Source organism: Carassius gibelio, chromosome B5, assembly GCF_023724105.1.
Source record: "Carassius gibelio isolate Cgi1373 ecotype wild population from Czech Republic chromosome B5, carGib1.2-hapl.c, whole genome shotgun sequence".
Classification (NCBI taxonomy): Eukaryota; Metazoa; Chordata; class Actinopteri; order Cypriniformes; family Cyprinidae; genus Carassius; species Carassius gibelio.
Window position 1 is genome coordinate 39,238,571 of NC_068400.1, and position 22,359 is coordinate 39,260,929.

General features: G+C 36.7%; 1 protein-coding gene across 2 annotated transcripts; it reads right to left on the minus strand.

Moving 5' to 3' along the window:
- Positions 1 to 1,304: 1,304 nt before the first annotated feature.
- LOC127957587 (moesin-like) lies at positions 1,305 to 22,359 on the minus strand. 2 transcript variants are annotated; one of them, XM_052556199.1, is made up of 14 exons: positions 22,034 to 22,359; positions 11,648 to 11,731; positions 9,279 to 9,374; positions 8,562 to 8,684; positions 8,156 to 8,307; positions 7,406 to 7,489; positions 7,167 to 7,313; positions 6,474 to 6,570; positions 5,912 to 6,075; positions 5,116 to 5,246; positions 4,869 to 5,029; positions 4,534 to 4,626; positions 3,692 to 3,919; positions 1,305 to 2,722 (listed from the first exon to the last, which is right to left on the minus strand). In XM_052556199.1, exons 1-14 carry the CDS (start codon positions 22,043 to 22,045, stop codon positions 2,558 to 2,560), a joined length of 1,737 nt encoding a protein of 578 aa, XP_052412159.1. In that variant the 5' UTR covers positions 22,046 to 22,359; the 3' UTR covers positions 1,305 to 2,557. The 2 variants fall into 2 exon arrangements, with proteins under 2 accessions (XP_052412159.1, XP_052412160.1); XM_052556200.1 differs by lacking the exons at positions 8,156 to 8,307; positions 8,562 to 8,684; positions 9,279 to 9,374; positions 22,034 to 22,359 and having other exon boundaries at positions 11,648 to 11,706.

The following is a 22,359-nucleotide window of genomic DNA, read 5'->3' on the forward strand; positions in this document are numbered from 1 at the left end:
AGGCACGGTCAAGCCCCGGAAGTGACAGTGGAAACGGGACTGGCTCTGGCAAGAACTAGCATGCCTGCTTTTGGCCCGGCAGTGGAAACACGGGCTACATGCCCAAGTTTCCAACTACCCCTTCAGGGATCAGGTAGTGAACCTGCAAGTGCTGCCCCCGTAGGAGGCAGACCCAACCTAGCTTTGCTTTGTCTCATCTGACCCTTGTAGATGGTATGTAGACCAGACACAAATCTTCAGTACCACAGATCAGCTCTTTGTCTATTACGGAGGCTGGCACAAGGGGAATGCTGTCTCTAAGCAGAGGATAACCCACTGGATAGTGGATGCCATAACCCTGGCTTATCAGGCACAGGGTGTGCTGTACTTGCTCAGATTGCAAGATTACTCTACTTGAAGTGTTGCATCCTCCTGGATGCTTTCTCGTGGTGCCTCACTGACAGAAAAAAACAAGTAATGCACTCAACCACCGTGGCCTGCTTGCACGCTCACCACTCAAGGCTCTATTGCTGAAGAAAAAGCACGTTGAAGCTTGTTTAAAGTTTGCTGCACAACATTTGGACAAGCCTACAAAATACTGGGAGAATATACTCTGGTCAGATGAGACAAAAATTTTACTCCATTTGGATGCCATAATACACGTTTGGAGGTCAAATGGCACTCACTGCACATCACCCCAAAACATCAAGGTGTAGCACTGACACAATTCATATAATTGAAGGAAGGATGAATAGAAAACTGTACTGAGATATTATTGATAGAAATCTGCTGCTATCTACCAGGATGATATAGATGAAATGAGGGTGGCATTTCAACAAGACAATGATCCCAAACACACAGCCAAGGAAACTCTCAGTCTATTTTAAAGAAAGTTAAAGTGCTAGAACTGCCCAGCCAATCACCTGACTTAAATCCAATAGAAATCTATGAAAATAACTTAAGATTATAGTTCATACATAAAAGTAGGTCAAGTAATTGTATTGTTTTCTTTGTATGTATGTATTACATGGGTTGTTTCCAAAATCTGGTGGAAAGTTCATGTCATCAGCACCTTCAGAAATTTATTTACAGAGAAAAATGGTGATGTGTTCAATACTAATTTTACCCGCCGTGTGTGTGTGTGTATATATATATATACACATACACACACACACACACACACACATATATGCACATTTTTAATAATAGCTTTATATTGGCAAATATTCAGAAACTATTGTGACAGTGATAATGACCATATCTGCGTACAATAATGCACACAAGCTATCACTAAACAACTAAAAAAAGAGTAGCAACAACACTGGTGTTTTTTATATTTTATTGACAGTTGCAATGAAAATGTTTTAAGCAGCAGTCTTTTCTGTAATAGATTGACAATTTATTAAAAAAAAAAAAAAAAAAAACAACATAACGCTGTATGAGATAAGAACAAGCTTCATATTTTAATCAGGAAATCAATGTTCTTATATATCAAAACAGTTTAGGAAGTATCTAAGAGTTAGATCCAAATGAAGAATTCTTCCAATGGAGCTGAGGACATATTGCTTCAGTTCAGCATATTGCCATATTAATAAAAATAAAATTAATAAAGATCACAAAACAACTAAGGCACTGCCTACATGTATGTGGCTATGCGAAACTGTGTTCACTCTGGGTAAATACTGTTCAGAAATAAAGGGAGAAATTCAATCCCGGAAGATGCTTTTTAAGAATCATTCTATTAAAGGATTCTTTAAAATAATACTGCAAAAAATTCAAATGTCTGAAAAACCAAAGTCTCTTTAAAAAAAAAAAAAAAAAAAAAGCTTAAAATAAGAATAGGAATAAAAACTAAACTAAAAATACAGTTTGATATTTTTGCTTCAGTGAAAAAGCGCAAACAGGGAGCAGCCACAAACCTGCAGCAATGAAAGACTAGAACTAAAAGGAATTATCAACAGGGATCTCACACACATGCGCGCACACACACACACACACACACACACCGTTGCTCTTGTGGGTTGCCTGTAATGGCAGAGTGGTTGATGGGAGCAGATAACCATGAGTTTTAGTCTATACTGTAGTTGTTTTATTAGAAAGGCACATAGATACAATGTTATAGCAATAGCTAGGCTATTACACCATCACAATGAAACTGTGCAATCTGAATTATTGACTATACTGATTGGAATTGGCACACTGACATGTCTATCTGGAGTGCTTTCGAAATCTATCCTAGCACTGGAATGTTTTTTTATACTTTAATTCCAACTCTAATCCCAGTTTCACTGAAATTAAAACCCTTTAGTTCAGTTAATCGGCAAACAGTTAATTGTTTTCCAATAAAAAAAAAGCTACATCTAGGTCCAAATACAACGCAAAAAAATAAATCTCCCTTATCGTAATGCAGTAACCCACACAAAACTCCTGAATAAAAGGGATTTTTGAACTGTGCAGCATTAATCTATATTTGGCTTTATTTTCTGTTGGAGTGGTGCATTGTGGGTACTGTAGTTCCTCTGCAGAAATTATGCAAAAGGCAGGCTGTAGCTCCCCCTGTTGGCTGACTGCGGTACATTTACATGCACTCGAACTCATCGATTCGCTGTTTGGTGTTTCCAGAGCGGATCTGACGAAGCGTCTTGTATTTATCTCGTCCTGCTCGTACATTCTCAGCGTGGATGAGGTCATTCTGGGTCTTCTTGGTCTCATCACGAGCATTAGCAAGCTCAGATGTAAGAGCCTGTGGAAAAAGAAGATTTTCCGTTTTGTTTTTTTTCTGTTCAAAGTTAATTTCCACTGATAAAGCCTTTTTTATAGACTAATCATGGTTGTCTACTTTCTCCATTGACAAAGTGCAGCTTGGATATTCTGAAAAAAACATCCTTTTGTGCACCACGCACAGCAAATGTCAGATTTATTTGGAATATAATGGTTAAAGGGAAATTCATTCGGTTTTTAATTACTCATCTTAATTTGTGTTCCGGAGATTACGGTTTTGGAAGGACATAAAAGGTATTTCTGATTAAATCTAAGAGCTTTCTGACACATTCTTTCTGACTGTTCATAGATGGAACTACCTCATTCAAAGTCCAGAAAGTTAGTAAGGACTTTGATAAAATAGTCCATGTGACTTCAGTGGTTCAACCTAAATTTTATGAAGCTACAAGAAGACTTTTTTTGTGCAAAAAGTCTTCTTTAACGGTTTCTTCTCTTCCGGGTCATTCTCTGCTGTGCATCATGACGGAACCATGAGACTCATAGATGTACATTCCTCTGCTTGTAAACAAAGCGCAGCACATGTGTCGTGATGCTCTCGTGAATGGCACTGACCCGAAAGAGAAAAGAGAAGAATTGTTGAATAAAGTCTTTATTTTCTATTTCTTTGCGCACAAAATGTATTCTCATAGCTTCATAAGATTACAGTTAAACCCTGATGTCACATGGACTATTTTAACAATGTCCTTATTACATTTCTGGGCCTTGCACGTGGTGGTTCCCTCTATGCAGGGGCAGAGCGCACTCCGATTTAAACAAAAATATCTTAATTTGTGTTCTGAAGATGAATGAAGGTCTTAAGGGTTTGGTGGAGTAATTCTTGACAGAATTTAAATTTTTTGGTGAACTACCCCATAAAAATTTTGACTAAAAGAAGTTTTATTTTTCAATGAATTATTCTTTTGAAAATCCTAATGTGAAGTAGTTCTCTCACCAGCAGATGTTGCTGGACTCGCTCGTTCTTCTCAGCCTCGGTCATGCGCTCCTCCTCGCTCCTGTCTTTATAGGCCGCTTCAGAAGTGAATTCTGCGGACGCCTCTGCACTGCTCTCATCATCGTCGTTGTCGTTTTCACTATGCACGGGCTCTGGAACATGGGCTGACATGACTTTGTTCTTCAGCTCCTCTTTAGTCTTTTCCAGGTCCTCCTGCACCTGAGTAGCCTGGAAGAGACACAGCACTGCATTAACAATCACCACACAAAATTCACATTAACAGTTAATAAATTTTGTGATCATATTTAATGTGCATTTTTAATGTGCTTTTTTTAATTTGATCAATAAAGAATGTGGCATTACCACAAGCATGTAAGAACGACATTCTTTAAACTTCAAAAGCAGAAAATGCAGGCAGATTTAGGAAGTTAACACTTAACAATATCCTGAAAAGGCATATGGTGATAAAAGCATAAAATAATAAAATCACATCTCAACCACATTCATTTTTGTCTTCACATAAGTAACTGTAACAATGTCACACCTCAAGTCATTTTCTCAGATGTGTGGTTTAGATTTCTGCACAACAGTGTGGGGATAGATGGAGAGACGGAGCATTTACTAACTAGCTGAGTTACAGTATTATATATATATATATATATATATATATATATATATATATATATATATATATATATATATATATATATATATATATATATATATATATATATATATATATATATATATATATATATATATAATTGACAAAGTAACATTTAATCTAATCTAATTAACAATAAACTGCTGCATTGCACCTACTAAAAAGTAACCATATTTACCTTCAGTTGCCACTCTGATGCTTCCTCCTCTTTCTTCTTTTTGGCATCTTCAAGCAGGGAGATCTTAGAAGTCAACTCAGCCAGTTCAGTAGCCTGTATACACACACACACACACACACACACTCAGAATCTCAGGGGAACGCGTGTAATTGTGGGTGTCCTGTGCTCTGTGGTTGGAGGATGTTTGGTTCTCATGGAAACTTCATAATTGTAGTTTTGTTACCATAGTTACAACTGTATCCTACTTAAAGTGTTATTGTGAAGCTGTCATGGTGACTAGAATGGTGCTGCCATGGTGACTGGCAGTGTGTATCTTGGTGGTTCTGTTAACTGACCAGATGCTCCTGGTTCTTCATCTGGCTCTCAGACTGCTGCAGCAGAGCCGCTTTGGCTTCCTCTGCCTGACGGCGGTCCCGTTCCAGGCGTTCCGCCTCCTCTTGAGCACGTTTACGCTCCTGATCCAACTCCAGTGCCCTGCGGGTCTGCTCCTCCAGCTCTGCCCACGCAAAATAACCAGTGATTAATGATCATTAACGAAGAGAAGAAAATTAATAATAAAGTGTGAACTTCACTCCATGTCACCTTGCTGAGCTTTTTTCGTCTGTTCCTCTATCACTCGGAGTCTCTCCATCAGCTCCTCTTTTTCTTTTACAATCTTCTCTTTCTCCTTCTCAGCCTGCTCTCTCTTCTTACGCTCATCCTCCAGCATGGCCCTGAAACAAACAGACAGATGTATTAAAACAACATGTCTTTCCTGGCTTTGTGAAGTGCCCAGTTCTGAACAATGAACTAATCATACAACCAATCATCAACACTCAAATAAAACACTTATTATTGTCTTAAAGTGTAGGCGTGTTCCTATTGTGCCTGATAAATGCTTCAAACTACCAACATCTTTTAAAAGCGAACAAATCTTTATTTTTCTCTTTCAATGCTGCTGGACATATGGAGCAAATACAAGTCTGAACAAGACCTAAAGGAGTACTGAGCGTTAAACAACAAACTACAAAAAAAAATAATAATTAATAAAATAAAAAAAAATAAAAAAATAAAAAAGTGTCACTCTTGTTCTACAAGAGGATAAATGGGAAAGAATGATCTGAATTTATAAATGTGTGAACAAGACTTTGTTCAAGAGTTCAAGAGTTTGTGAATGAATCCGTTTAATCAATGAATGAGTCAGACACATTATGTGGTTGCCATCTAATGGTGTAAGGATGTAACATACAGAAGTCATCACATAATGAATCGCATCTGAATGAATCCTTTTGGTGATTAGAATCAACATTTTAAAAATCACTGGAATTAATCCAAATGAACACCAATAAATCACAATCCTACCTAAAATCAGCCTCTGTGTGATGTTACTCTAGCTCACCTTTCCATCTTCTTGTGGTTCTTCTCCTCCTTGGCTTGTGCCTTCATCTGCTGGACCTCGATGGTGTCAGGTTTACGGCGTCTCATATAAAGCTCATGGTTCCCCATGCACAGGGCCAGAATTCTCTTATTAATGCGTAAACGCTGGGCGTAAAACACAAAGTCCTGTTGGGAAAAAAAAAAATAGAGAACATTATATACATATTTCATATGATGCCTTAAAATGTACATGTAAATTACTAAATGTAAAATGCTGCCTACATCACAGCTCCCTATGTTTGGAACAGAGCCAAAGAAAGAAGGATAAAAGAAAGGAATACTGAAGAATGGGGGAAAAAAAGACAGACATCTACATCCAGACTCTTAACGTCTGTGCTAAAGTGTAAGAAAGAGAAACGTGGAGCTTGAATGGAAAGTCTTCACTGTGATTTCACCATCCTCAAATATCAAAACATGAAACATTACACCACTGCACTGCTTTGCACTGCTTTCGTCTACACCCTGTTTGCATAGAAACCGAACAGAAACTGTGATAAGTCAGACACAAATCTTGTTTGACATACCGGGGCTTTTTTATCAATGGGTTTGATGACGAATTTCTTATCATTGAAAGAAATGTTTCTGATCTCACTCCAGGGGAAGCCAATTTTAGGTGTCATCCTGGAAAGAGAGGAGAGATGAGTCAGGGTTTATCGACACACAAATAAATGTCACTTTTCATGATTTAGCCTACAAGATGACTGAAACGTTTAATCGGTTTATTTTTTTTTTATTTAAAATGTTGGGAAATATCTAATATGGTTTAAAACTGATTTGTGTGACTTTCAAAAGCACAAAAAAAAAATACAGAAAATTATTATTTTTAATTATTATTATTATTATTATTATTATTATTAACTAAAATAAAAAAACTGTGTGCCTGTAATCCTGTGATGTTGAATGTTTAGCAGCCAATACACTTTCAGATATCAGTCTAATATACTGAATTGCTAAAGAAATATTTAGTATTATAATAATGTTGAAATTGGTATAACCGCTGAAAACCATGATACATTTTTTAGGATTCTTTGGAGAATATATATTTACATTTAATTATTTTGCAGACGTGACCAAAGTGACTTACTTTATATCTTAACTGTCACTTTTGATCAATTCAATGCATCCTAGCTGAATAAATGTAATAATTTTTGGAAGAAAAAAAATGTTTTTTGTTACGTTTCATCAAATTGGTTTCTAAATGTTAACGTAGCAAGTACTTGTCATTCTGCTCGTAGATGTTGAGTCCCAGGGCATCCACACCCAGCCACAGCTCTGATCCTTTCTTATTCTTGATACTGAAGTAATTCACACCATACATCTCCAGATCCTGAGCTATCTTCAGATACTCCATCATCGAGTCCTCTCTGAAACACACACATTCTCATTCTGTCTGGTGTGTGTGTGTGTGACAGACAGGGTCACTGCGGTCAGAGATAAAACATTTCACTGGCTGTACCTCAACATGCCCTTGTGCTCCTCATGCCAGACCTGAATTCTTTCCTCCCATTGCTCCTTATTCAGCTTGTGCTGTTCCAAAACTCTGCAGAGAAGAGATTACACACACATGCTCGCATTCAGAATATCAAACACATTCCGAACATGTTCTCGGGCTCATACCTTTTAACAGAACATTATGTTCTATGCTTTAAGCCCACAGACACTGTGGCCTCTGCCATTTCTTTAATGCATTTTATTTCACTGAAATATGGATTTTCTCAGTGTAAAATTAAGATTATGTATAAAAATAATAAACAATGAATTAATAAAAATAAACAATTATTGTCAGCTATCTTCATTATTGATTTTAGCTATTACAGCCCTAGCCCAAATAATTTATTATATAGGCTACCACTCTAGGTGTAATTCAATAAGATACGATACCACACAGCACTGATATTCAAACCATATTATTTAATACTGACTTGGTCTGAAACTTAAAAAGCAACTAATACACAGTTTTTGAAGAGTAAAGAATTTAATTTATCTTTAAAATATTTTTATTACATATAATGCCTATTTTAAGCAACAATGTTGTCTCGTCTTCTGCCAATTGTAAATATTGTGTAGTTACAATACTGTCATTATAACAGACTTCTGAGCTTTATTCGTTTCTTTCATTAAGTAGTTTAGCAATGTTTAGATGCTGATTTTAGAGCACTGCATACACAGCATTAGAAAAGCCCCACTGGTATCTGTGTATGCACACCTCTGTGGGAGCAGTTTCTCACTGGACAGGTATCCAGGAGAGTGAACATCCTTGTTGTAGTCAGTATATTTGGCCTGCACTGCATAAGACGCCAGCAGCACTGCAGTCTCCGGGGGGCAGTAGATGTCATCATTCAGGATCCCCTCTTTCACCTGAAGTAAACCAACAAGGGAACTGTTTTAAACCAAGAAATGCTTTGTTGTTGGCTTGTAAGCGAAGACGGTGGTACAGTTCCTTCACTGACCACCAGATTGTGCAATATGACAATCACATGATCACTTTCAAAGACCCTGAGCTCATTTCAATTGACTCCAGTTGACATGGTTTCTATATGAACATATCTAAGGCCACATCGTGCATTTAACTTGACCTTAGACGTACAGTGACACTGTAAACACACTCAGACCTGAAGGAAGAAGAGTCTTTGAGTCGCCTCTTGAATCAGCTCCTCCGAAACATCTTCAGGGTAAAACTTTGCTCTGAATTTAAATAGCAAAGGACTCTCCTTGCGGACGTCTTGAGCTGTAACCTAGGCAACAAAGAATTAAACAGAATCACTTTTTCAGTCATTAATTCCACCGACCTGTCAGCACCAACATGTCTTTGAGTACAAATTAAATGACCTCTCATTGACTTTCCCACTGGGCACAATTATTGGGAAAGAAGAAAATTGGAAGACAAGGCTGGAAAAGGTTGACAACTGCAGGTTTCACTAGAAAGTGATGCTAATCAGAGAAATCTTTTCAGTGGCATACTGATTAAAGTGTTCGTTGACAGGTTTTTCTTTATTTCATCATTTATAATGAAGAAAAGATTCAAAGGTGGCATGATGAGAACTATACTATTGAATTAAAATAAGCTGTTGTCTGTAAAAATGTTTTACACAAAATGCAATCCGTAGTAGACTCTAAAACACTGAAAATTAACAACCGTTTCAAACACGTCATCTTCTGCACAATTATAATCATGATTTACTGTTTACTGCACAGTACTGCACGGTACTTTGCACAATTAAAATCATAGTAAAATGAACTTGATGACATGAAATACTGACAAAATATATGTATGAAAAAAAGATCTTGTACTAATGAGATATTAAAATGCAATATGCATTCACACACACCTTCTTGTTGAGTTTAAGCCAGGTGGTAAAGCCTTTAGTATCCTGGTACTGCAGTCCAAAAAACCACACCTCCCTTAACCCAATGGTTTTCACCACCTATAAAACAGATACATGTTAAATAAACAGGCATGTTAAATAAAATAGCATTGCCGCACATCCATAACACACACACACATGTGCTTTTTGTAATAGAGGGATCTGAAAGGCAGACTGAAGCTCAAATTCCTCTTCATGGACATGGAAAAAGTGGAATTACAACTGGGACTGCACCCATATATTTAATATTCACAATGTAGTTGTGCTCATTTAATAATTAGTTTAAAATCAATAAATACGAATTATTTTAATTATCTTATGACAGAGATGTTTTAATGGAGCGACTGAATTAAACTTCAGTAAAAACCAGCAGCGCCTCCACGAGGTCAAAGGTTCAGTTATTTAATGACTGCCGTATGCATTTCGTTTTAAAGCAGGGGTGGAACGCTCCAGAGAATCTATGACTGTGACCACATACACACAAGAAGACACTCGCTATTCTAGGTCAAGAGTGTGTGTGAGACAGACAGCAATGGAAAATGTGAGGTACTGTCAAATGCTGGCTCACAACTGCACCAGGCAGACCATACGTGTCTGAAAATGATCTAAGCTAAAAAGAGACAGAGAACGAAATGTGGAGAAAGAGAAAATAATGCGTTTATGTATGATCTGAAACAGAAAGAGGTGACGCTTCTATCAGTCTCTTCTGAATATAACATCATGCTGTCTGCACTGGAGGATTAGGATAGGGGTTATTTTAGGACAATTAACAGGAAGTTGGATACACACAACCTGGACACACACATTTATTTATATTCAAAATCACTCACTAGTACAAGTACAATACAGTTTTTTTTTCAGTAATACAGTAATGACTGATAGTACATTAAAAGTCTTTCTGCTGTATCGGTTTATTACCAAATACAAACTCATTTTTATACACCGTCTTATAGGTTGCTGCATTCAAACACTCAAATTCACTTTTTGGGTAAATACATTTTGGGTCATATACATTTAGAAAACACTAAATGTTAAAAATTTGGGGTCAGTAAGATTTTTTTAAGTTCACCAAGACTGCATTTATTTAATCAAAGCACAGTAAAAACAGTAATATCCTAAAATATTAATAGAATGTAAAATATCTATTTTAAAATGTAATTATTCATGTGATGGCAAAGCTGAATCGTCAGCAATCTTCAGTGTCAAATGATGCTTCAGAAATCATTCTATTCTATTCTATCATTCATTATTTTAATATTATCAATTTCGAAAACAGTTACTTATGTTGCTTTATGATTTTGTTCAAAATAAATAAAAATAAAATAAAAAATCTTTAAAAATGTTTTTTTAATTAATAGAAAACTCAAAAGAACAGCATTTATACAAAAACTTGAATTTAATTTATTTGAAGTACAAATATTTTATAATATTGTAAATGTATTTCACTTTTGATCAATGCAATGCAATAAACTGCAGAATAAAATAAACTCTGTTACTGACTGTGGATCTGTCTTGATGAAGTACTTGAATGGACATGAAAATCTCGAAAACTAAAAATATTATTGAGACTTACTAAAAGACCATCATTGTAATTTCATCTGATAATATTACTATTTTAAATTTACATATAACTTTTTTATTATTATTTTTATTATTATTATATTTAAATTGTAATATTCAGTAGCATATACTTTTTTTGCTGTTGTATGAAAGATGATAAAGTATAATTTCAGTAGTACTAGTATTGACTTCTAAAGCTTTGGTATCATGTCAACAGGAGACCTTCTAAACTCAAACCGACGACTAAATCCTGCTGGAAAAAATAACAGAACTCCACAACCTACACAAAACTGGCTGAAGAATGAACGCTCTGTGTGTGAGAGAGAGAGAGAGAGACAGAGTCTGTGAGTGTATGGGAAATTAAAGGTTGCTCAGGAACAAAGCTGCCTATTATCAAGTGTACGAAAGATTGACTTCATAGACGTGATGTACAGAGGGACTGAGAGTGAGGTGGAGGGGACTGTACAGAATTACAGCCTGAGGAAGAAGCAGAGTTAGAAAGAGGAAGGGTGGAGGGAGGGAGAAATCCCACACAAGAAGGATTTCCAGTTCTTAATCTAAACAGAGCTAGACACAGCTTCTGTCACGGTCTTAAGTTTCCAATGCAAGTCAATGTAGCTGCTGTATTCACAGCCACTCAGAAGACATTTAATGCAGGTTTATGAGGAGCAGGATGTTGAATTTATAAGATCTCAATGTGGACAGTGCTTTTAAATTATTGAAGGAAAAAAATTAAATAAATAATAAAAATAAATAAAATCACACACACACACCTGGTCAAATAACTGTTTCCCCGTGGTGCTGGGCTGGATGGCAAACTCCAGCTCAGCATCCATCGTAGTCACACGAACACTGATCTGGAAAGAGGGGGGAAAAAATCAAATGAATTAATTATTTTTTTTAAAGAATACAATACATTAAGCCAGCAATTAAAATTGATCAAAAATTACGCTAAATAAATACATTTATGTTGAAACTTTTTTAGAACAAACATTACAACAAGAAAACACATTTTTATAATAATATATAATTTTTGCTTTTACCAAAAGATATAACACAACCACTAATATTTTTTTTTTATAAATAGTAATACTAATACTAAAAATAAATTAATAATAAATAAAGAATTAGTAATGAAATACAATATTTATAACAGGAGTTACGAATGGAGCAGGAAACACACTTATAGTCTTATAAAAGATTTCTGTTTTCAGTACTGTTCTTTTTAACTTTCTTTCCATCAAATATTACAATGATTTCTGAAGGATCATCACAGGAGGAATAACTGCATTTAAAAACTGTATAATGGAAAATATTTAGATTGCAGTTATTTTATATTGTAATTTTGACTAAATGAATATTCTTGGTTTTTTGCTATCACCATATAAATGAGGCCTTGGCGAGCATAAGAGACGTCCTTCAAAAATATCAAGAAATTTACTACTAACCCGAACACATTTTTATTCAGCAGCAGTGAATGTATAATACAAAAAAGGGCACTCAATACATTCAGACAAAAAGCAAGTTAATTTACAATAAAATCTGAATCATTCATTCCCTGATTAACATGAAAGCATGATCAATGAAAATAATGATGTTTCATGGTCAGCTTAAACATCTTTAATAGCTTATACTATCTAGAAAGAGTCTGAACCCTTATGAAAGAGCACTATAAAAGAGGCTTGATGTGTGCGTGTTTTGATCTGCAACAAAGCGTGGCCTGCTGTTTTAACATGATGGATTGCACCCTGGATAAGATAAAAACAATGAAAGGAAACAGTGAGAGGAACGAATGAAAAAAGATATCCCCCTCTCTTCTTTCTCTGTCTTTCTCACCCCATCCCCACCTCCACCCCACACGATGCTGATGACCACACCTCCAATAACCATGGAGACACATTATGCAAAGAGCCTCACTTCCTCTCACTATACAATAACAACCAATCACAGCACACCTCCTGATAATAACAGATCATTCCGAGGATTCGGTTTAATTCACAACTATGCAAATAAAATCAGCCCACTTTTATTCATTTTATTTCATTAATTAAAAAACTAACCAGTGTTTTATAAAAATGTCTCTGAAATATGGATGTTCTAATTGATGTGGTCCATTTAAAGTTTTGTTGTTAATCAGCTTTGTGTACACAAGACATAAATAGTTCTATTTAGGCACACGCACACACACACCTTCAGCTTAGCTGTACCCATAATGCCCTGCTTCATCTAGCAGCTGCCTGTGAGGCAGAGCAGTGTCCATGTGCTCAGACTCTTAAGAGCTCATCATACCATTTGCACATCAATGAACCCAAAAGGCATTGTTTCTTGAAAGTCTTCTAAACAATCGTCACAAAGAGAAGCACAAATGAGATTTGACAGTTGATATTCAAGACTCATGGGCCAAAGTATGGGGCCAGATTTTAAGGGAATAAATAAACAAAAAGAAGAAATATTTAAAAATATGCAGACATTCAGCCTTAATAGTATGCTCAATAACCCGAAAAAGCTGTTAGCGTTTTATCACATTCAGTTATGATTTACATCACATAAATGACCGTCTATATTTAAAATTTGAAGCCAAGAAATTTGTCAGAAAGAAAAGAAAGTTTACTTCACTGTATATTTCTAACATCATTTAAGATAGTGTGGTAAAACATTTAAGATTGTGATGTATTTTAAAGGGGTCATAAACGGAGGAATCTCTATTCCCTTGACCTTCTGACATATAATGGGTCACTGTGCTAGAAAAACATTCTGTATGTTTCAGAACTCAAAACTTTCTTGTTAGTGTAAAAACTACCACTCTATGACGTAACAGTGTGGCTAAACATCGCCTCCACAGAAGAAGAGCAATGCCTGCTTCTACGTCACTGCCTGTTTAGCCCCGCCCACCGAGTCTACATCACTGCCTGTTTAGCCCCGCCCACCGAGTCTACATCACTGCCTGTTTAGCCCCGCCCACCTAGTCTACATCACTGCCTGTTTAGCCCCGCCCACCGAGTCTACATCACTGTCTGTTTAGCCCCGCCCACCGAGTCTACATCACTGCCTGTTTAGCCCCGCCCACCGAGTCTACATCACTGTCTGTTTAGCCCCGCCCACCGATACATGTACATAGTAAGCAATGTGAGAGTCAAAAGCTTGTCTACACAAAATCAGACGAGAAACTATCTAATGTACATTATTTTTAATGAAATTCCAGAATGCGTTAAGTAAGAAGTTGGTCTTTTGATCACTTAATTCTCACAGATTTGTCTATAAACAAGGCACAGGATTTTCAGAAAGATTGAAACTAAAAGACGATGCTGTGCCGACTATATTGGATCTGACAGTAATGTCGCAACATTACGTATTCATTATAGATTTGTCTTTTATTACAGATCGTTTGATATGCACCAAGTATTTATCACAGCAGCTTCCATCCCTGAAGGATGTACACTGTGAAACATACACAACTGTTATCCAATCAGTGTGTGTTTACAATCCTCCACACCCATCTAAACACAGCGTTCTGATGAGGGTCAAAAGAGGACAGAGAATAGCCTATTACTTCTAAATTATGATGTTTTTGTATGTACAAATCTTGATACCATCATACATGGACGTCACAGAACAGTACAAAATAAAAAACAAAGGCAGTTCTAGACCCCTTATATCTTATCTCACAGTCTTTCACTGATAAAACAGAAGCGTCACTGGGATTCATTTTCAGCTTCTATGGATAATCAAGCCACTTTCTTAGATTTGATGACCCAACTTTACATCAACACATTCCCTTACTAATTCATATCCACAAAGTTTCTCATTCCATTTGTGTAGATCAACACACCCTGCTTCCTCATATCTACACACTAGCTTAATCACACACCGCCTTGAAGACATTTTTCTACAAATATCCTGATTTTCTCATATCCACACACTAAACTCTCATCTGCATTACATGTCAGATGTCTTGTGCTTCTGAATGTTATATAAGACTAGATATTCAGCACAGAATGTGATATTCAGATCATGAAACATTAGCAGGTTGTGAGATGGCTGGACTGTGAAACTGTATTTGAAACCCAGGTGTGTGTTATGCGTGTGCACAAAGTATGACACAAAGTGTGTTATCAAGCACTCTAGCATTGACATCAGTATGAGGTGATTCATTTGGGTTTAGCCTTTCTGTGTGTGTGTGTGTGTGTGTGTGCGCGCGAGTGAGAGTGAGAGAAAGCGAAAGAGCGAGAGAATCCTAGCTCTGCTGTTTCACAGGCTTACATCAGCCAGTTGGAACAGAAAGAGAACAAGCAGAACTTTCCCCAGGACTGTACGATTTTTCTGCTTCTTTCCACTTCCACTTCTCTCGGGGTCTGGGAGAGAGTTCTTTTCACAAGCTCCAAAATAACCTCTCTCTCTCTCTCTCTCCCCCTCGATCTCACTCTTTCTCTCTGTCAGTAATGACAGATTTGTGTGTGTGTGTGTGTGTGTGTGTGTGTGTGTTTGTTTGAGGGTGGCAGTACATATGGAACATCATACTGGTCAGGTAATGGACCCTCTCATTCCAGAGGTGGACTCACAGCTCACAGGGTAAATATAGCTCAGGTCTTGATGAAACAGGAACTAAATATGCGAAGCTCAGCCTGGACAGGGTGTGTGTGATGTGTGTGTGATGGGTGTGTGTGATGAGTGGACCCGCCAGAGGTTCTCTGCCCCTATTCTTAGAACAATCACCCGGCCTTTACTCAGACGCACTCACAGACACACACACACACAGTGAACAATGATACTCACACAGTTACACACAGAACTGGCAAAGAATAGGCTAAACATAGTATTTGCACTTTTAAGAAAAGTGATTTCAATCATATGAATGCATTAGCCTGTGACATATGTAGCTCTGTGACAAAAGATAACCCACAATGGTTGAAGATCTGACAGAAATAAAGATTCCACAGGGGAATTGATTCTGAGAGTGATAACTTTTAAACCCAGACCTCATGTGAGTGCAATGTTGTTAAACAATGGTACATGCTTTTGTCGTAGCCATCATCCGTTTTTTAATAATCATGTTTAAAATCAGAATTTCTGGTGAGAACTACATAGCAAATGAAGTAAAAAACACACCATGATTAGTAGTATGCATAATTTGCAATACGCATAGAATATATTATTTAATTACATAATCAACATCTTTAAATCAATAGATTTATATTTATCCATCATTTCTATTTTGGCTGCACAATTCAATGTTATTGTAGTTCTTTCCCGTCATCCAAGTTGTTCTGTACAACTTCTATTCTTCAAATCAAAGTTTATAATGTTGTGTTGCATCTCGTATACAGCTGGCTGGTTTGGTTGCTGGCTTATAGACGTTTCAGAAACACTTGTTTCTTTTTCTTTAATCTCCATGGAAAAAAATACTTCCAGAACAAAAGACTGCTAAATACGTCGGCGGGAACTGTTGTACCTTTTTGAGCAGGGCAATTTCTTTGACATGCGGAGTTGTATTACTAATGTGAAGTCTTTCAAAATGTCAGGCTTCCATTCAGTCGGAATGCTGTTTTAGAAGGGAGCTAGCTGTATGTGCATTAGACAGCAGGGCTGTGCTCACTAGGGTCTGGGTCAGTTCATGTGTGAAGTGACTTGGGCAATGGGCATGCAGTAAAAATGCTAATTCTGACTTATGACAGAGCCCAGATTTGGCAAACAACCCTTTGTATTTGTAGAGCATACACCAGAATCACTTAAACACACACGCACACTAAAAAAAAATCCAAAATGTGTAAAGAACACATTCACCACACACACACACACACACACACACACACACACGAGCTGTAGGCCTGGAAAATGCATTCAAACAGGGACAAAATGGCTGTAGCTTCTATCGGGCAGACGAGTTGAGATCAAATCCTAACAAGCTCTGTATATTTGTGTTTATTCTATCATTACCTTCGGCTAACTGACACCACACCTAACTGTGGTGGTGAAAGTCAACCTCTGTTCTTCTCACTCCCTCGCCCTCTTCTGGTTGTCTGATTCAGGATAATGACAATACTTCCTCCAACAATCATAGAGCCAGCTAAATCTGAGTGCATCTGTGGCCAAACCTCATCTGCACTTTTGCTTTTAATGCACATTAGCCCACACATTTGTCTGTGTCTAAAATGGAAAAGTGATCAATGAAAATGTCAATAACATGCTGCCGATAATTAGGCTAGTTTAGCTTTCTTGTGTGTGTGTGTGTGTGTGTGTTTTCCACTGTAGTATGCAACAGAGGAAAACTAGCAGTGCCATGTCACGGCACCGTTAGAGCTTAATCAAAGTCAAATTATTGTCATTTCTAGTAGTTTGGAAACTATTATGAGAAAGTTTAAAACAGCAAACAGGTAATACAAGACCTTCACCACAAAACAAACCTGCATGAAACAACATTTAAAGCTGGTAGAAATGTAGAAACAATCTTAAAAACAGGAACTGTCCAGAACTTCCATATTGCAGGGAAATATTTACATGAATAACTTGACCAGCATCTTGTTACTGCAGGATCAAATCTCTCTTGAAACCCACTTTACAGACAAACTACTATACATTTACCCAAACATATCAGTACTAACGTCCAATGCTGAAACAGGATAAAAAAAAAAACATAAATATGAATTTGAAATGTGGCTCTATTTTAACAATGAGCAATTTATTTAAATAAAAGGTTCACATTCCACTCGTGTCGATTAAATAATCGAGGTCCTTATAGCTTCACCAAAGGCATGAATACAGCTCATTTTCTCTTGAGTGGAAGTTCTTTAAAAATAAAACTGACACCAGCATTATGAATTTACATAATAGTCTTGTACAAAATATCTTGCTCAAAGCTATAGAGCTTTTCATGTGACTGTCTAAAACCACTTGCAAATGTATCCAACTATTTTAGCTCATAATCATAATCTGTATTGCTTTAAAGTAAACCGTTCAACAAACTCCTCAAACCCCCCTGGAGCTTTACCTTATTAAAGATCATCAATCTGACCATATGTGTGTGTGTGTGTGTGTGTGTGCGTGTGTTTGCAGTTAATCCATCCACTTTGCACACACCAGAGACCTCCAACCCCCTTCTAACTTCATGGTCATGGTAACCAGGTCAGGAATAATACCGAAGCAGTATATTTATAATATTAAATGTAATGACATACATTATTGCCTGAAATTTCAGAACACTTTGGATCATCCGGATGGTTTTAAATCAGTTACAGGACTTTCAGTGTGTGTACTGAACCAAATATGTGTACATTTGTCGACAGAATTAAACCTGAACTTTAAATATGGGGTTTCAAAGAGAGGTATGTTCTAGAAAATCCAAAACAAAAATGTATACACTATCATTCAACGGTTTGGGGTGGGTACAATTTTTTTGTCTTGAAGGAAACTAAGACATATTCAGCAAGGATGCATTAAATTGATCAAAAGCGACAGTGACATTTACAGTTTTACAAACGTTTTCATATAAATGCTGTTTTTTAAGCTTCCTATCCATTAAAGAACCCTAAAAATCAAAAATGCGTCAGAGTCCATCAACATATTTAAGTTTTCAACTTGATTCTCAAGCACCAAATCAGCATATTACAATCATTTCTGAAGGACTGTGTGACGCTGAAGCATAGAGTAACAGCTGCTGAAAATTAAGCTTTACGTTATATTTTAAAATTATGAAATGTACTGAAATAGAAATTTAGAATAGAAAATTATTTTAAGTTGTAATGATATTTCAGAATATTACTGTATTTTTGATTAAATAAATTCAGCCCTACACCGCATCTTTCAAAAACACTGAAAATTGTACCAACCCCAAATTTAACGAGAGCAGTGTGTATATACAGACTTCTGTGATAGAAACATATATACTTTATAAACTTTTTATGCAATTTTGCACAAGGGTCGCATAAGTGTTAAGTTAACCTTTATCAGTATCTCACTTCTCGCCTGCACACTCCCTCTGACCTGAACCTACAGAGGTCACAAAACTCCCACTCCGTACACTCAGAAACTGATGACTGGAGATAAATGCATATGTGTGATTGCCTGCACTTGAAGGAAGAGAAAGAGAGGAGTGTGTCTGTTATAAGAGAAGCCATTTCAGTACATTAGCTTTGATCCACAGCTGCATTTTGGGCACCAGACATGTCCAGAGGAAAAGGGGCCCATACCCAATACACAAAGCGGAGTGTGTGAGAGCGTATGTGTGCAGCTCGGCAGTTCTGCGAAACTCCAAATAAGGCACTGCATCAGCGTCAAGCCTGGCTGGCCCCGAACAGGAAATGCTCAAACAGGAAGTGATGTAAGCACTGAAACCTTGAGTCATTTTCGGAAAGAGACTCTTAGACTTGCAGGAGTCTACAATCACGGCTACTGTCACAAGGTTCTGCCAATTTTATTCCTTAAGCAGATCCAAACCTCTGTAAATGCATCCAATGTAGCCAGTGATGAGAAACCCATCTACTTCTACCAGACTAACTTCTATTATCACAAAAAAAAAACATCTATTCTCTGGTGAGAAAAAAAAAAAAAACACGTACTATCTAGTGTGTAGCAGTCAGCCACACAACCTCACCGAAACTCCTCATTTTAGTTTCATGTTTCATCTGTTTTCTCAGCCCAAACACCTCTGATATTACATCCGGTTAACATTTACACTCACACTCACACTGTTCTTGTTCTAAGCTTCAGAACATGAGAGAAAACTAACTCTAACCTTCATGTAAGCTATTGTGCAAGGACATGATGCTATTTTAAGAAACAAAATAACTTGAAATTAGAGTCTAACCCCAATATCATTATATCAATACTCAAATGTCTAATACAGCCATTTAACAGGGTAATAACTCACAATATATTAATAAAAGCATTACAGTATTTAAAGTACTTAGTGCTTCACAGATTAAGAGTTTGTCAAATCTTTAATTCACATTTTCATGTAGGTCTACATCATTACTAGGGCACTATGAAATTTGTTTAATTTTTTTCCAAATTCCATTTTTTCGTTTTTTTATTTTTCTCAACTCCTTTTTAATTGTTAGATTTAATTGCATTAATCAAATACATGTCTAATTAATTCAAATCATAACATACATTTTACAAAAATGTATTAAAAGTTTAACAAAAATGACATGTTTAGGGCCCTATGAAATGTTTTATTGTTACCTAACTCTGTGTTTTAGCATGTCTAATTATTTAAATGCATAAAAACAACTTAATTTAAATATATAAAATAAAATAGCCTTATGAAAAAAAAAAATCCTCTCAGAAATTCTGTTGTGTATTTACATGTTTCTGGTTATCAAATGAAGTCATAAAACATTAATTTTATTTTTCTTTAATTATAGAAAATAAGCACTTTATTTTTTTGGTAAACAAAGGGGATTTAACAAAGGAACTATTCAAAATAAAACACGGAAGAAATGTTGTGTTAATCTTCCTTAAAAAAATTATGTTTCATTTTAGTAGTAGTAGTAGTAGTAGTAGGCTGTACATTCTGCTGAACAATAGTAATACATTTCTGGCAAATACTTGTCTTTAAATTAAATTAAAAATATTTTGTTTATGCTATGTGCAATGCTAAAGAAAGGCTTAATTATCATGTCTTAAAGGCTAGTCATTTGGGTATTTACATGGTACTTTTCAAAGAACATTATGCTACAAGCCCCGAGATCACGGCACATGCCCATGGTACTTTTTTTTCTGGTGGTTCTTTTTAATACTTGTAATATATGACTCATGCAATACTAACTTCTGACACTCTAACAATGAAAGTCATTTCATGGAGGAAGTACAAAAACAATGATTAAACGAAAAACTTTGTAGAAAGTGATGTGTCCTTCCATCCTACTTTTGTTCCATGGTATTAAATTTAATCTTAACCTAAATAATGATTCATTAATTGTGAGGCATAACCAACAAAAACGAAATTATAAAAGTCATGAACTCTAGCCACAAAAAAAAAAAAAAATTCTGCTTTCTACTGTATTTGGGTGAGCACCCCGCCTTGGCCAAGATTGCACCATGAGCTCGCCTGGCCCTCCCTAGTGACATACGAACTCCAAAACCCTAGAACAGCCGCTTCCGACACGCCTCATATTTCTAATCCGGAACCACTTATCAAATGCAGATAAAAAAACATGCAATTATGCTGCTTGGCAGAGGCTTAAATGAACTGAACACATGAATCATTTTGAATGAATGTTCAAATAAGTGAATGATTTTGTGCCATGCCTGTTTTCATTCTTTTTTTTATTTTTTATTTTAAATGACAAACTGGAATGAAAAATAACAGACTTGATTACCCATCATGGGGGGAGGTGGCTTTAAACATTATTTCCTGACATTTTTAGTAAATGTGCAGATGTGTATAATTTAATTAAATATAATACAACTAGTGTTTCTATAAAATTGGTTAAGATTTAATAACTAACTCAATAACACAAAAAGACGTTCTTGTTGCCACCTACTGGTGTAATGATATCAGTGAACGAGTCTTTTGTGAACGCATTCAAAGGATTCGACTCACTTGGAATCAAATACCCCAGACTAGACTGTTCACGGCAACGATGATGGAAAGCCAATCAGATTTGGGGAGGGAGGAGGTGGGGGGTTACATGTTGTCACCGAGTAACGGTTCAGTCTCGATACAACACAAAACCCCACAGCCAGAGAGAAATAAATGACTAGAAATGGTTTGGAGGGGGAAAAATAATAATTCTAAATTCATGTTAATGTCTAGACAATTACTTATAGGATACAACATACAGCGAAGGTATGAGGACAGAAAAGCAAAGAAATTAATAAAGTACAGAAGTCGGCCTTTTAATTTCCAAAGCAACAAGTTATTCTTCAGTGCATTCGGGTGGAATAACCGACCGTCACTGTCCAGATAATTAACTCTCGCTATAAATAGTGCACTGCTCATGGCCTACTGTTCACCCGCGGGAATTAGCAGACAGAAATGCCAACTAGAGAAAGAGAAAGACCATCCTCGCCCCTTTCGAGCGCCTACGAGTCGCTCCTGTTTCACCAAAAATATGCGCAGCTTTCAAAAGCACGGTGAAATATCTTCCCGTCTTTGTTTGATAGCTACAGCTGAAAACTCACACCAACCGTTTCCATTTCTCAAGGGTAACGTTACTCACCGTTTTCGGCATTTTGTCCCTTCTCTCGCGGACGTGTCACAAACTGAGCTGATACAATGAAGTCAACAGAAAGCCAAACTTTTTCCCATCGGCCGACGTCCACGCGCAAGAGTGAGCAACAGCCTCCGCCAAAGCTTCTCCTCAAATCTCTTTCAGATCCCGAAGACAAAGTTTCACTTTTCGCTGCTTCTTTTGTCACTCAGAGAACTATTGGTGGCCCTTGAGTCGTCTCGTTTCCTGCTAACGGAACTGACTTTTTTGAAAACCACACCCAGCCCAGCCGATGCATGCACACCAAAAGCGCGATTGACTAAACTCCGCCCGCT